This window comes from Lissotriton vulgaris, chromosome 12, assembly GCF_964263255.1.
Source record: "Lissotriton vulgaris chromosome 12, aLisVul1.2, whole genome shotgun sequence".
Classification (NCBI taxonomy): Eukaryota; Metazoa; Chordata; class Amphibia; order Caudata; family Salamandridae; genus Lissotriton; species Lissotriton vulgaris.
The window spans coordinates 524,171,456-524,186,945 of NC_141700.1; the positions used below are offsets into that span (position 1 = coordinate 524,171,456).

At 48.9% G+C, this 15,490-nt stretch overlaps 1 protein-coding gene across 1 annotated transcript in view; it reads left to right on the forward strand.

Moving 5' to 3' along the window:
- The window catches only part of GOT2 (glutamic-oxaloacetic transaminase 2), a 242,547-nt gene that overhangs the window by 95,377 nt on the left and 131,680 nt on the right, over positions 1 to 15,490 (forward strand). Inside the window, exon 7 of the mRNA XM_086945299.1 lies at positions 12,448 to 12,598. Within this exon, the coding sequence (XP_086801425.1) occupies positions 12,448 to 12,598 (151 nt within the window). The remainder of the gene's footprint in view (positions 1 to 12,447; positions 12,599 to 15,490) is intronic.

Below are 15,490 nucleotides of genomic sequence, written 5' to 3' on the forward strand. Positions count from 1 at the left end.
GGGGTCCTTATGTGGTTTAGGAACTGGGATTGGCATTTCTGTCAAGGAGTGTAACAGTCTTCTGCAGAGAACGTATTCAAACCGTTCACTAGTACTGGAGCACGGTCCCTAAAAGTCGCATAAATGCTCATGTAATATCCATTTGGGTATGGGAACTTAGGGGAACTCGTTACTTAAATTGGCCTTAAGGACTTTTTCTTCAGTCATTAGGTTGTCCATTTCCTTGTGCAAGTTTCATGTTAGCTGCAATAACTGGCTGTGTATATGTAGGATCCAGTTTTTTCTAGGGATTCATAAAAGTTCTGGAAGGCCAATATTGTTTCTGTCTTACTGTAAATCACTACCCCTTAAATATTCCTTACCCCTTAAATAAATCTTTTTGTTGTTTTAGATTTGATTCTATTTGCTATGTTTCTCAGCTTTGTTTCCGCTTTTATACAGCAATTGCCAAGTGTCGAAGAAGAGGCTTTTCGGCCTTGTCTGTCAGTAAGACTTGAAGCTGGCTCTCGGTCCTGTTTGTAGAATGTAGTAAACTATGCTCTCTGTATGAATCACTTAAGTGCATCTCAGTTTGTGGCTTGTGATGTGTGGCCCCTACCATTAATTGCCAAACAGGAATATATTGCTTGCTTAATTTCACTTTAATGTACTGTGTCCCTAATAATTAATTCAGGCACCCCTTTAAGCAGTTCCAGAGTTATTCACCGATTTGCCAGTTGAAGCCTACTTAACATGATCCAAGAAGAAGTTCTACCTGCGTATTTCGAAAACTTCTCTCTGTGCCATCTGAGAAAGGAAAAAATCAGTCCATGCCTGTGTAAGAACTGTGGGTGAAGAACTTAATATCCCGTTGCACTCAGTGTGGTGCCCTCCAAACATAAACCAATCCTATTTCCCAAGCAACATAACGCAGGTGCGTTCTCTGCACTCCAGACATGGCAAGACCACTACTTGATCTGTTCCGGTAGCCATTCCATACCATATTGAAGTCCCTTCTGAGAGGTTCATGTTTCTAAAAGACATTTGGGATTCCTGCCCAGCATTTGGAACGTGTGTTGACCATTATGCATGTTCTACAGCCTCCAAACCTCCGCCCACCTCCCCAATTAATATAATAAAACTGCAAGTAGGATCTCTGTTCTCTTGTATCAGCATGTGGGAAACGTTTGTTAAAAACTGAAATGCTACCCCGCTACCTTGGTTGGGGTGGTGTGGTTTTGTATATGGGAACCTTTGTGGTGTAAATGAAACTGATGCCTCCACAGCATCTGTTTCCCTGGCGATTTCCATTCAATCCTAGGGACCTATGGTGATGCCAGAAGCTGGTGGGTTTGATGGGGGAATGCATGCCTATCTTACTTTTAAGGAAGTAAAGTACAGCATTATGAACAAACTTTCTTATTGCTCAAACCATCCTATGTTTTCTTTGTAGACTCCCTTCTGCGTATTTAACACCCTCCCCCTACTTCCTCCCCATCCTGTAAATGAATGAAACCACAACAATAAGCAACATATTAATATTAATGGAACTAAACTAAGCTAGTTCCACTGATTACTCCCTTTTAGCCAGTCTATTAGGGGACTTAGGCTGACACCAACAGGTTTGCTTTTCAATAGTGTTGTGTAGTTCCCACTAATCCATAGAATCTGCACGTTTGTTGGACATCTGTAGGAAGCTGGGTTTCTGTTGCAGTAAACACCCCCCCACCCATTTTTACCAGACTACTGATTCACTTTGACTTGATGTGCCATAGGTTCCTGCCAATCTGGTTCCCAGGGCCTGTGTTCTTTCGCAAAACTGTACCTTGTACCCCCAATTGGCACCTCTCTGGCCACATGTCCATCCCTTGTAAAAGGTATCAAGGGCACTGGCCAGGGAAGGCCTCTAAGTGCTGCAGTACTTATTGTGCCACCCTGTACCTTATAACAAATGCACACACACACTGCCATTACAGGCTGCGTGTTTTGCAGAACAAAGTGAAGAGTCAACATGGCACACATCCCTCTGTGCCATGCCTACAACCCACTTTCCTGGCATAGGTCAGCCACCCCTCTAGCTAGGTGCGTGCACTGTACCAGTGGTGAGGGTACAGGTGCATGAGCCCGGTACCCCTACAGTGTTTAGACCAATTCTTAGACATTGTAAGTGCATTAATGCCATTAAGAGTATATGGTGCTGGGAGTTTGTCATTAGGAACTCCACAGCATCATAATGGCTTTACTGAAAGCTGAGAAGTTTGGTATCCAACATCTCAGCACATTAAACCCACCATGATGCCAGTGTGGGATTTAATGAACCATGCACTCAGAGGGCATCTTAGAGATTTTCCTTGAAAAACGACCAGCCTCTGGAAGATTCCCTGATTGGTACACACCAGCCTGCCACCACAAGACCGGTTTCTGGACCCCTAGGTTGGGAGCCTTCGCTCCCCATGCCCAGAAAAAAAGCCTTTCCTGGGAGGAGGTGGTCACACTTCCCCCAGGCAAGGAAGAGCCACCTGTGGCAGGGGAGCTTCAAAGGCATTGCCACCTTTGTAACACGACGCCCCGCTTCTCCTGCCATCAGAAGCAGGCCCCCTTCCTATCTCACCTCCTTTTCGGCAGGAAGACAGGCGGGGAAAAATTAGCACAGCCTAGAAGGTGTGCCCACCTCTGCCATCCCGACCCCTCAGGTGGGGGAGGCGAGGTGAAGACCACTCTTCAGTGCTCGCCATCTTGCAGAAGGCAGGCACTCTCCAATCGGGATTAGGGATTGTGCCCACTCTCTCACGTGGGGTGAGCACGCCAAGGGTGTAGTCACCCTAGGGTCAGTAGCCCATTGGCTACTGACCTTGAGACCGCTAAAACGCCCCTAAATACAGTATTTAGGGGGCAGCCCTGAACCAAGAAGACAGTTTCCCGCAATCTAAGAAGAAAAAGGACGTAAGAAGACGCCCAGAAGAGGAGACTGCAGAGAAGAACTGACTTTTCCCCAGCCCTACCGGCCTGTCTGCAGTATCAATTGAGCCTGCGCCAAAAGTCGCCTTGTCCTGCGGCCAGCGACCTCCAGAACCCCTGGGAGAACTAACTACCTTCAACCAAGACCGGATCTCCTGGGAACAGCAGCTCTGCTCAAAATAAACTCCCAAGACAGATTCTGAGCCTGCTGAGGACCAAGAAACCCAACGCCTGGAACCACCACTACACCATACTCCTACGGCCCGAATCCAGGTGGCCCACCAGTCCCAGTGAGGTGCTTCCGAGTCCACCGTGGGTTGACCTCTCCAGGACTTCCCAACGTCGCCTGCTGCCTCTGCACGGAGACACCCCCCACCCCACCCCACCCCACCCCTACCGTGAGTGACCCGGTAAGGTGTATTCCAACATCAAAAGACACCCCTGGAAAGAGACCCCGAGATGCACCTACGTCCCCGAGCCCTCCAACTTACCTGCCTAGCTGTTTGTTCCTCCTGGAAGTCTTCCTGAACCAAGCCGGCAGCCAAAATCCAAAACCGGCCACTCCCATTGAAAACAGGACACCTTGTGTGCTAACTCTGATCCCCCGTTGTCCTGAGCCTAACACCAGGAGCTTTGCTCCCACAACCTTGTGGCATGCTCGTGAGCAGCCACCAAGTGGAGGCCCCCCTATACCCCAATAGATAACATTCCTAACAACTGAGGATGTTCTGAGGGTGCATCCGCAACCCTGGTTCTAACCCCAGAATACCAACTCGCACAAATAAGTACTTACCTGCAAACTGTTAACTTAATTTCCTTCCACTGGATTGCTTTGCCTGCTTTTCCTTGAAAATTGTTTTAAGTGCGGAGTTGGTTTGTATTAAACATTGAAAAACTGCAAATGTACCAAAATTGAATTGCATACCTTTTTGTCTAGAAAATATTTGTGGGGTATCTAGGCATATCACACCTAGTAGCAAAAGTAACTTGAAAAGTAATCCAAAAAGTAATGTGCACAGTATCTGTTAAGTAATTAAAAACGAATTTTGAACTGTTGAGTTAAATATAATTCAACCAACTGCATTTCAACCTGCATTCAACTGCTAATCATTGCATAAGATTTTGCAAAGTATTATTTGACTTAGCTGTGCTAGACTTGGCTTGGTTCTAGAAATATCTAAATAATATTTTTGATAAAAACAGGTTGGTCTGAATTCTGTCTTTGTGTGTGACATCATTTGCTGAATGAGTGTGTACAACAAATGCCTAACACTACCCTCTGATAAAGCCTTACTGCCTGCCCACACTACCACAAATAGAGAGCAAGGTGCGATCTAATTTTACCTCTGCCTATATTTGGGGTTCCACTGGACTCTATGCACACTATACCTCACTTTGTTATAGTATAAACAGACCCAGCTTCCTTCAACAACAAACTTTGGGCGAGGTGCCTAGACTGATTCCGGGCACCCCTGCAGGATATGTAGCCTAGAGACAAGCTAGCTCACAGTGCCACCGTAAGCACCCACAAAATTTACCAGGGAGCAAATGGTTTCTGGCAACCACTGAACATGTCAACCCTGACCCTTCCAGGATTGTGGAAACCGATCAGAACCTTTTGCTTAGTCACGCTTGCTTCCTTGTAATCTGAGACATATATACAGAATACACAGTGGGACGTTTTCAATATATTTATTGAACCAACGTGTTTCTGTATAGAATACATGTGCTGCGATAATCATTTGACAGAAGCAGATGAAAGTGATTACAAGCACCAAAAGTGTAAATAGTAGATATAGTTCTACAATGGTGCTGAAACAGTGTATATAAGCGGGCAAGGCAGTAATATACAAAGCAGTAATCTGGTGTACTCCTACTATGTAAACCCTACTCTAAGGGCCCGATGTAGGTAAACGCGATTTTCCGATTTCAAAATACTGAGGCGGGCCGAATCGGTATTCTGAAATCGGAAAACGAGATGTAGGAAAAAAATCCCGAATGAATACCGAATCGGCCGGCATCGGTAATGAGATTCGGTACGTTCCGATTCTGCTCGGGCCGAATCGGAAATTACCGAATCGGCCAACAACGAATCGGAAAACACCGATTCGGCTACCACCGAATCGGATATTCCCGATTCGGCGAATACCGATTCGGCAAAAGCCGAATCGGTAAAATCCGAATCGGCAATCATAGACCCATGGCGAAAAAGCCCATAGGAATGCATTTAATGAACCGATTCGGCTTTTACCGAATCGGATAATACCGATTCGGATTTTACCGAATCGGATTTTACCGATTCGGTAAAAGGCGATTCGGCAATAGGCGATTCAGCCAATGAGGTGGCTCCCCCTCCCCCACCCAAACAGGGAGTGGCAACCCTGGCAGGTGCAGCTAATTAAGAAGTTTCTAGAAGTTTCTGGAAAGCCTGCCTGAGCCCAACACACAGTTAGCAGCAGTGGGAGAAGGAGGTTGCAGACTGAACAGCAGAAAATGGAAGATCAGGCAGGAAGCCAGAAGTCCTCCCAAAAGAGGAAGCCCAAGTTCACCACCACCGAACTTCAGGTGCTGGTTGAGGAGGTGGTGAGGGTGCACCGCCAGCTCTTTGGCAAGCTGTCCCTCAACGTGCCAGACAGCACCAAGAAGAGAATGTGGGCCGACATCGCCCAGAAGGTCAATGCTGCTGGTGTCACCTCCAGGTCCATTGAGGAACTTAAGAAAAGGTTTTATGACCTCCGCAGCCTCACGAAGAGGAAGCTGGCTGACCTTCAAAAGCAGGCTGGTCTCACCGGAGGAGGCAAGAACCCGGCGCCACCCCTCACCGAGCTGGAGGAAATTGTCTCCAGCACCATCGAGAGGGAGAGCATTGTAGGAATCGGGACCCTGGACAGCTCTGCGAGAGCCCCAGCTACAGGTAAGAAGCATGCGCATCATGACACACCCTACCAGACACCTCCCCATGAGACACAATGCATAGGCAAACACCAGCACTGTACTGTCACCAACATACAAGAGACAAGCATCATGGTACATGTAGTCAGCAGAAGTTAGCCAAATATGTCAGTGCAGAATCACAAGACAGGAAACAGTGTGACACGGTGTAAGGAGATGCAAGGACATGTGGAATGCCATAATTGTACTGACTGTAATACATCGGCACTCAGTTTACAAATGCTTCTTTGTACCTAGGGGCACCATCAGGCGGCACCACTGTGGCAGCAGAGGGAGCATCAACATCAAACACTGCAGTCGCAGGGCCGAGCACCTGGCCGGCTGGCCAGGAGGAGGAGGAAGGAGACACCCCAGGGCTTGGAATGGAGGGAGTCCTGGTGATTGATTTCCAGGCAGTGCACTCCCCAGTACTGTCCAGCACACCCCCCTTGCAATTTTCACCAGACAACTCCCCTACAAGGCAGACCATTCCGCCGACAACAGCTCCTGCCACAACCGTGGCCTTGCCACCCGTCCAACCTGTCGTGGGAGCAGGGGCTCCGGGACCGGCCAGCACCACACCACCACCAGTGGCACCCCAGCCCACTCAGCAGGCCGGAGGCAGCAGTGCCAGACGCCGTGCCACCACCACCACCACTGCTGCACCAGCACGGGAGGGCAGTGTGTTCCTGGGCCTGGAGGGCCAGATGGTAAAAATCCAGCGCCAACAGGCCAGATCCACCATGGCCTGCCAACGCCAGCTCCTGCAACACAACATGCAGATGGGGGAGTTGGTGAAGGGTTTCCAGGCTGTTGTGGACAGCAACAAGGAGGTGGCAGCAGGGTTGGGCAGGCTGACCACTGCCATCACCTACTCAACTGCCAGGCAGGAGGAGCATGAGGTTGCGCGCAGGAGGGATGCCCGGGTGCTCAACCGGGCCATGGCCCGCCTTGCAGCGGCGACCGCACAGCTGTGCCATCGCAGCTCAAATCAAGAGTCAGTGCTCAGTCAGCATACGGCTGAGCTCACCAGGGGGATGGCCAGGATAACCACGGCCATGGAGGCCATGTTAATATCAAACGCCGCCTCCAATCCTGCCCTGGACCTGGGTGATGCTGGAGACAGCAGCAGCCCGGCCAGCGCTGCATCAGAGCCAAGGAGGAGCACCAGGCGATCCGCTGATGCTGCTGGGCATTCGGAGGGGGCCGAGGGACACCCCAGTGGGTCTGGAAAGCGGGCCAAAAAATAGACTGGCAAGGGGGGATGTGCAAACCAGAACCCTGGACTTTATTTTAGTGTACATTCTCCATTTTTTGATGCACATCAGTGCTGTAACTGTGGTGCATCACTATTAATAAAAAAAAATTTCCAGCAACATTTAGCTGTCTTTGCATCTGTACTCAGTCAGAAATAGTTCTCAGTGATCTCCTCACGTCTGTATCTGCCATCACATGGCGTACACACCCCAGCTGGCTGTGTCAGTGGCACAGCTTCGTCGTCGTCATAGTCCTCGTAGTCAGACAACTCCACCTCAGTGCCCTTCTTGACCGCAAGGTTGTGTAACATTGCACATACAGCTATGATCTTGCAGCAGGTGATGGGGGTATACTGCCTTGCACCTCCACTCTTGTGCAGGCATCTGAATCTACTTTTCCAGATGCCAAAGGTCCGTTCAACAACATTCCTGGTGCGTATGTGGGCCCGGTTATACCTCCTTTGGCTGGGTGTGGAGGGGTTGAGGTAGGGGGTGAGTATGAATGAGCGGAGGGCATATGCACTGTCGCCTGGAAGAGAAAGGGGTCACATTAGACACATGCATACATGTATTACACCTACCTACTATGTGTTATGGGGGTCTGATGATGTGTCTCACCTAGGAGGTATCCTTCTCCAAAATCGCCAGCCATCAGCCGTGCATATATGCCGCTCTGTTGGAATATATAGGAGTCATGGGTACTTCCTGGAAATTTTGCTACCAGGTCTGTGATGGTGCACTTGGCATTGCAGATCACCTGCACGTTGATGGTGTGTGTAGATTTCCGATTGCGGTATATGTATTCGGTGTCCGCTGGTGGGCAAATCGGAATATGCGTGCCATCTATGCAACCGATGATTTGGGGAAAGTGTGCCATCTGGTAGAAATACGCTTTGGTTTGTAGCAGTTCTGCGTGGGTTGCAGGGAATGAGATGTATTGGTCCATCCTGTCTATCATGGCGTCAAGGAATATGTGGAAGAACCTTGACAGGCTGCTCTGGCTCACCCCTCCTGCTGCTGCTACTCCACTTTGATAGCTGCCAGACGCTACCAGGTGTAGGCTGCATAGCACCTGGACGTGCGCAGGGATGGCGTGTGCCCTTGGGGTGTGGTGGTCCAAGTATGGCTTAAGGTCCCTGATGAGCTCAAGTATGGTGTCAGAGTCCAGCCTGTATCTCTGTAGGATCTCAGCCTCAGTGAGCATGAACAGGGTTATCCTCTGTCTGTAGACCTGTTCATTTCGTAGCCATTCCCTCTGTTCTTCCTGCTGTAGCCGTAGCCGCCTCGCAATGACATAGAAAGCTGCCATCCTGCAAGTTGCAATGCATTTTGGGACTGTTTATATGGGTTGGAGTTGGTTACCACCTGATTGCAATCCATGGTAAATACCGAGTGAATTCTACCGATTTTGAGCCGATTTCGGTGTTTCTGTGCCTCCCTACATCTCCCCAACTGTCGGAATCGGGGAATTTCCCGATCGGAGATTCATACGAATCGGCATGTTTTCCGATTCGGATCATGTCCGAATCGGTATTTTTTCCGATTCGGTACATGGACCGAATCGGTGATTTTCCGATTCGGTGTCACTTACGATTCGGTTCTTGGACCGATTCGGTGATTTTCCGAATCGGTGTCACTAACGAATCGGTACAAGGACCGAATCGGTGATTTTCCGATTCGGTGTCACTTACGATTCGGTTCTTGGACCGATTCGGTGATTTTCCGATTCGGTGTCACTAACGAATCGGTACAAGGACCGATTCGGTCTTTGTAACCGATTCGGTGTTTTTCCGATTCGTTACATATCCGATTTTCGGTATGTACGTATCGGATTCTTTCCCATTCGGTACTCATTCCGAATCGGTTTTCTATCCGATTCGTTCTGTTTTTGGTTCCCTACATCTCGATGGCTGTTTACCGATCGGTAAGGGCCAAAAATCGGTATTTTCGGCCAATACCGATCGGTAAAGCCCTACCTACATCGGGCCCTAGGTGTACCTAGGGTTTGTGTAGGTGTAGAGCCAAGAATCTTGGAGAGAATCAAGGGCACTGTCTTGGTCACGAACTGGACACCCCTTGCAAGATTTCAGACCACTGCGTCGTTAGGTCTCCGCATGCAGGGACCCTCGTGTCAGCTGAAGTGTCTCTTCTGCAAATCTATTGGGATGTTAATTATTTATAATAGAAAGCAGCCTTGCGATGTGCGTTGTAGAGTAGCGATGTTATGGATATGTAGATAGCTCTGTCGCCCCGTGAATGAAGATGGAACAACATTTGTACATGATGTTTGAGGCATCGTAATAATGTTGTGAAAAGCTAGATGTGTGAACAAAGAACTAATCCGACATTTTTGTGCATGTAAATATGTGCAAAAGTTCATGGCAGAAATGTTATTGTGAAAAAGAGGACAATGTAACAAATTGGCAGCTTTGCTACATGGGCCTAACCCAGCAACATAATTGAATGAATGAGATTTATTTTCTAGCATCTTAATGTAGTAAATTGAGAAGGGCAACTGTAAAACCTTCATCCTGCGGGAATCCATCACTCCTTCCAATTTATTAAGATGTGAAGCATCTTCCGGGGGCGATAATCTCCATGTCCCTGCCTGAAGATGGATTGTCAGAGTTCTCAGAAGGAAAGGAAGCTACCCACACTTCTTCCTATCAACCTTAATTTTCACCGACCCGGTGAGGTCATCTGTATACCTCAGATCCACTTTCAGGCAAGTTTTTAGCACTGCCTCCTTCTAGCAGACTGTTTTGCTTTCGGCTAATTTCATCATTCCCTATTGAGTTTCATATTTCATCCTGTGACGCATATGTTTTCTTGGTCGGTCAGTCCCAGAAGTTTGCCTTTTTGTTCCAAGATAGACAACCACCTCCCTCCTCTTGTAAGTTAAAAGCTTGCCTGAGAGGTCCAATACAGCATCAGGCGCCCATAGCAAACCAATGGGGGGAGATCCGGTTGTAATAAAGGCTGCAGCCTCGGGCCAGGAAGCAGGACGACGAAAACTCACTGCTACCCAGGTAAATAGAGATGCTAAGGGACGTAGGGGCACAGTCTGTCCAGCTCCCTAAGGCCCAGGGGCTTCAGGTGCAGGGCTGTCCTTTGGTGTCTTGAATCAGCTTACCGGGTAGGTCACAGTCAGGGAGACTTTGTGTTGAGGCTGCAGGCGTCTAGGTGCAGTATGCCAGTCATCGGCCAGCAATGGACTCTGGCTGGTGGCGGGAAACCTTTGCAGGACCTGTGGGCCCCTTGACCTCGGGCAATGTGCGTCTGGTGCAGAGGTGGGTCCAAAGGCAGTTCTCGATTCCTCAGGGCAGAGTTCTTTGTTTTTGGAGTTGGTTTCTTCTGGACGGGTCTGCTGTTCACAGGAGATTTTCAGTCTTTGTTGAAGTCAGGCAGTCCTCCAAGGGCTCTGGAGGTCGCTGGTATGCAGAAGGAGTTGCTGTTCTTCAGTAGGGTCTTTGAGCGCTGCAGACAGGCCAGTAGGTCTGGGGTTAATTCAGTTGGTGTCCTCAGTCTTCGCTGCTGCACAGCTCTTCTTTGTATGCCACCCTCCTGTGGGTGGGGGGGCTTAGCCCTTGCCCTGAGTGGATAAGTCCCATCATCTTCAAAATGGTGGGCACTGAAAATGTGCATATCTTTGCCTCCAGCACCTGGGTGGTGGATTTTGGGGAAGGTAGGCACACCTCCTACTCTAGTTTGTTTTTCCTGCTGGTTCTCCTGCCAAAAGTGGGGGTTTGAACCGGTGAAGGCCATCTTTTGCTAGCAGCAGAGGCTGGGGTTGCATTACAAAGGCGGCAGACCTTTGAAACTTCCCCTTCGAGCACTGGCCCATCCTGGAGTAGGTGGTGTGACACCTCTGCCCAGGATGTGCATTGTTTGTTCCAAAATAGCAGAGGCTCTCCACCCAGGGGTCCAGAAACATGTCCGTGCGACAAGCTGCCTAAAGCCAGTCTGTGTCCACACCAAGGTTGGTAGATTTTCAGGGGGCACCTCGGAGGGGCCTTCTAAGTACGTGTTACAATAAATCCCACCCTGGCATCATTGTGGGTTTATTGTGAGGAGTAGTTTGATACCAAGCCCTCTTGTTTTGAGTGAAGCCATCATGGTGTTGTGTAACTCGTTGGTGTGCCATGTCGACTTTGTCATTTTATCTGCACCAGGCCATGCATGCTGCAGTGGCAGTCTGCATGATTTAGGTGAAGGGTTCCTAGGGGACCCTCTTCAGTCTGAATGCCCTTGGTACCAATGTACCTTTTACTAGGGACTAACAGTGGACCAAAAGGGCCAATTGGGGAATAGTTTTGGGAAGAAGTACTGGCACAGGGGACCTGATTGGCTGGGACCCTGTGCACTATAATTGAAACCACATTAATACCAGGCAAAAAGTGGGGGCTAACCATGTCAAGAGGCACTTTCTCACAGCGATGTCATGTAAAATGCAAACTTGTGAATCCCCAGTTGATTTGCTGCACAAAAATCTCCTTAATTGATAAATGATTAGTGAGTGTCCTTTGAAACCACCAAAGCAAATCAGGCATTTAACCAACTCATGCTAAACCTTTTTTGCTGCATAAGGTACCTGTGTTAATGGAGTAGGGGAATAGTCTTAATCCTCAAAGGAGACCATCAACTGTACACTGGGGGTTCTTTTGCAGAAGACTCGCAGCCAGATGGTTTATAACAATGTTGCTCTACCAGTGTTGTGCACAAACCCTTGCAGCAGAGATATTGTGAGTCAAAGGTTCTCTGCTGAATGAGTACTTTCCTCGTTGCCACTATTCATTGTGGTACTGTAGTGAGTTGGAGGTACTCTATCTCTCAGAATGATCCGCCATTTTCATTGTGAGTAGTTGGACTTAGTGTTTTTTCCCAGTTCTTTCCTTTAGGTGTTCTCAAATGTCCACCCAAACGAGGAAACCTTTCTTCCCTCCGGTGGGACTGCTTCGCAATCTAGTTGTCAATTCTGCGACTAAGTGGTATTGTAACCCATTGGTTTGGAATGGAAGTGTGCATTAGGCTAAGATGAACAGTCAGTTAACATTTTCTGTTTTTTTTTGCTACATCTTTTAATACTATGCTTTGCTCTTAGAATATCTGTGCAAAGCGTAAGTTAAAATGTACCATAGGATTTGCTAGAAGGATTCCCTTTGAATTGGTTGGTGAATATGTAATTGGATAAGTAGCATTCGGGTTTGGAGTGGTCCTCAAGGATATACTTCTAGGATAGACGAAGCTCTAGAGCAGTAAATGAAGAAATGAAAGTCTGTGGAGTTGGGCATTTGGATGTTAAGTCTTGTTTCCTCTCCCACAGAAACGCCAGCTCTTCCCATTCTTTGACATGGCATATCAGGGCTTTGCCAGTGGTGACACAAATCGAGATGCTTGGGCTGTGCGATACTTCCTCGAGCAAGGAATCAATATGGTGCTGTCACAGTCTTATGCAAAGAACATGGGCTTGTATGGTGAGTAAGGCTCTTCAACCTTTGTGCTTTATGGTATCTGAATTAATGTATTTAATTTTTTGAGTTTTATATAGCGTGAAAATAACCCTTTCGGGTATCAGAGCGCTGTACATCAGGAAGCAGAAAGGTAAACTGATAGGAATTTACAATCCAGAGAGCAACTAAGTCAATATAAGAACGCAAGTTGGCATTCGTAGGGTCTGGATTCTAAATGGTCATTTAAATAACGTGTGGGGTACCATCATAGAAACAGTAACAATGGATATGTAGTAGTACTAGATAGTCTTGTGGAAGGGCAGGCCATGGTGGTTAAAGTCTGAGAAGGATGCATCTTCATTGGGGAAGGAATCTGTTCATTAGTAGCTGCCTTGCATTTTGGATTTTGTTTTTAAAAGGGCAATTGGGTGGTAGCATTCGGCCTCAGGATCAATGGAGTTCCATATTTTGGGGGGGGGATTCCGGAACAGCAATGCTTATAGGTTTTCTTTTTAATTTGGTTTGGGAGTTTGTAGGGCTTCAATAGAAGTGAAGCATGTACTTTGTAAAGTTCTGTTCTGTAGTAGGGGATCTCTGTGTATAGTCATAATCTAGTGAATAGTCCCGCCCATGTGCGCGGACCCCGGAGCAATCAAATATAATCTCTTAAGCTGTCAAAACATGCAGACCTGCATAGACACTTAAGAGATAATTTAAAGACAGATAATGCAGCCTATATCCACAGGCTACACTGTCCAATACTTCAACTAGAAATTCCACCAAAAACCACAACAGCACAGCCTGTCCAGGTTTTCCACAGAGAAAATCTTGCCTTTAACAGCAAAACCCTCTGGAATGATAGAGAGGAAGGAGTGGACAGACAAGCCCCATAGGCTGCCATTATGTGGCTCAAAACAGGATACTGTGCCTTTAAGAGAACTTTCCAGAAGCCTCACAGTATCCCAGAATGCAGTGCAGGTCCCTTTCACCTTCAGTTCTTTTTTCCGGCTCCTGCTAGCAGGACCCTGGAGCATTAGCTCTTCTTTTTTGAGTTTTTTCTATACAATTTTTGTGATATTTTTGGATTTTTGTAGCTTCACTTGACGTCTTTGGCCTTTATCTGCATTCTGCTGTGTTTTTTTGGCAGAATTTCTGCAGTCTTCTTGTCTTTAGACTATTTCTAGTCTGACAAGTGCTTTGTCTGCAGCTGAACTGAAGGCCAAAGCTGAAGCTCACAGGGTTTGTACTCTGTGCTTGCCTGTGTCTATTGACACCTGTCTTCTCTGCCCCTTCTTTTCTAGGGGGCTTCGGCTTCCAGGTTTCAAACAGAGGAGTTTGAAGGCATCTTCAGCCTCTGGGTGAGGAGAGGGTAGGTCCTCTACCAAGTCCCATGCTGGGATCTCTGGGGTTATCCCCAGTAAGGGCACGTCTGAGCTATGACGCGGTTCCGGTCTGCGTCTGGGCCGTCGTGGAGGGCCTCGACGTCGTGGAGGGCCTCGACGTCGTGGAGGGCCTCGACGTCGTGGAGGGCCTCGACGTCGTGGAGGGCCTCGACGTCGTGGAGGGCCTCGACGTCGTGGAGGGCCTCGACGTCGTGGAGGGCCTCGACGTCGTGGAGGGCCTCGACGTCGTGGAGCGGTGATGCTCCTTTTGGGGCATTGGTCGCTTGGGCTCTGCTCTCTTCCGTTGGGTCCGGACGTCACCGTTAGGGATGGCTCGGCGTCTCCGTGTTTGACACCATAGTGACATTTTGACGTCTGAGTGTTGGTTGTCATAGAGACAGTCACTGTCTTAGTGATGGTGACGTTGTAGTGAGGTCGACGTCCTGGGTTACAGCCGCAGAAAACTGCCGGCTCTTGACGCCTGGGTCTTGTTCCAGGCCTCGCTCCTTGGTGAGCCTCTCTTCGTAGGAGGGTACTTTGTGTTCCCGGCACCTTCCACTCACGACGCAGAGCAGTTGATCAGCGTCGAGGAACCCTTCTGATGGGGAGTTTGTGGTTACTCACCACGTGTAAGCGAGGGACGTTGGTCCTTTTGCTTAGTTTTGAGTACTTGCATACCTGCACATCTGCTAGGTCGCCTCCTGCTCAACCACTACTGGTGAGACCACCGGGGATGTTTCAGAATCCTCTCGGTTCCCTCTCCCGCCCACCACCCCAGGGGTCTTTGGCCCCTCAGTCTGCGAACCTCTGTGCCTTGATGCCAGGGATGCGTCTTCCGTGAGTACGGGGAGTCTCTCTCCGACTCTTTACTGGTTGGCGGGACTTAACTTTCGTCCACTACCACCTGACAGGAGGTTCTGGCTCCGACCGTGCTCCTGACTTGGTCGCAGGGGTGGCGGCATGTAGATCTCGTGCTGTAGCCCGCTGTTGTTGGACCGTTGTTGTGAGAGCCCTCTGTGGGGGTGTTTTCTTCACCGATTTGTGGTTCCTCTGCCGAGAGACAGGAGGGAAGCCTTACAAGAGGTGGTCTAATGGGCCTGATAGTTTCGGATCTAGGCATCGGTGTCGGAGCGGAGTTTTCTCTCCTGCCGACCCCCAGGTATTGTGGGTTTGTCCTACGTTGCCATACTTTTATTCGCCTGACGTCTCTGCAGCCTGTGGCTCAGCAGTGTGCTTCCACTCTCCCGTTCTTTGGGCAATCCTTGGGCTGCCATGAGAGTAGTGAGTGGCTCGCATGAAGTCTGAATCGGAGACTTTTGGACGGCTGTAGGTTTGGGGCATGGAGAACGGCTTGAGGCCTTCTGCCCTTTCTAGCGGCGTTTTTCCTCCCAGGATTTGCCGGTGGTCCCGGGCCGCCGTTTAATGCTTTACAAGTATATTGTGCGCATACGCGGGAGAGCTTGTTGCTCCTCGGCGAACAAAGGCCGGCTGGGTCTAAGTCAGTCTTCGGTTCATCGGCCCTCCTTCAGCAATT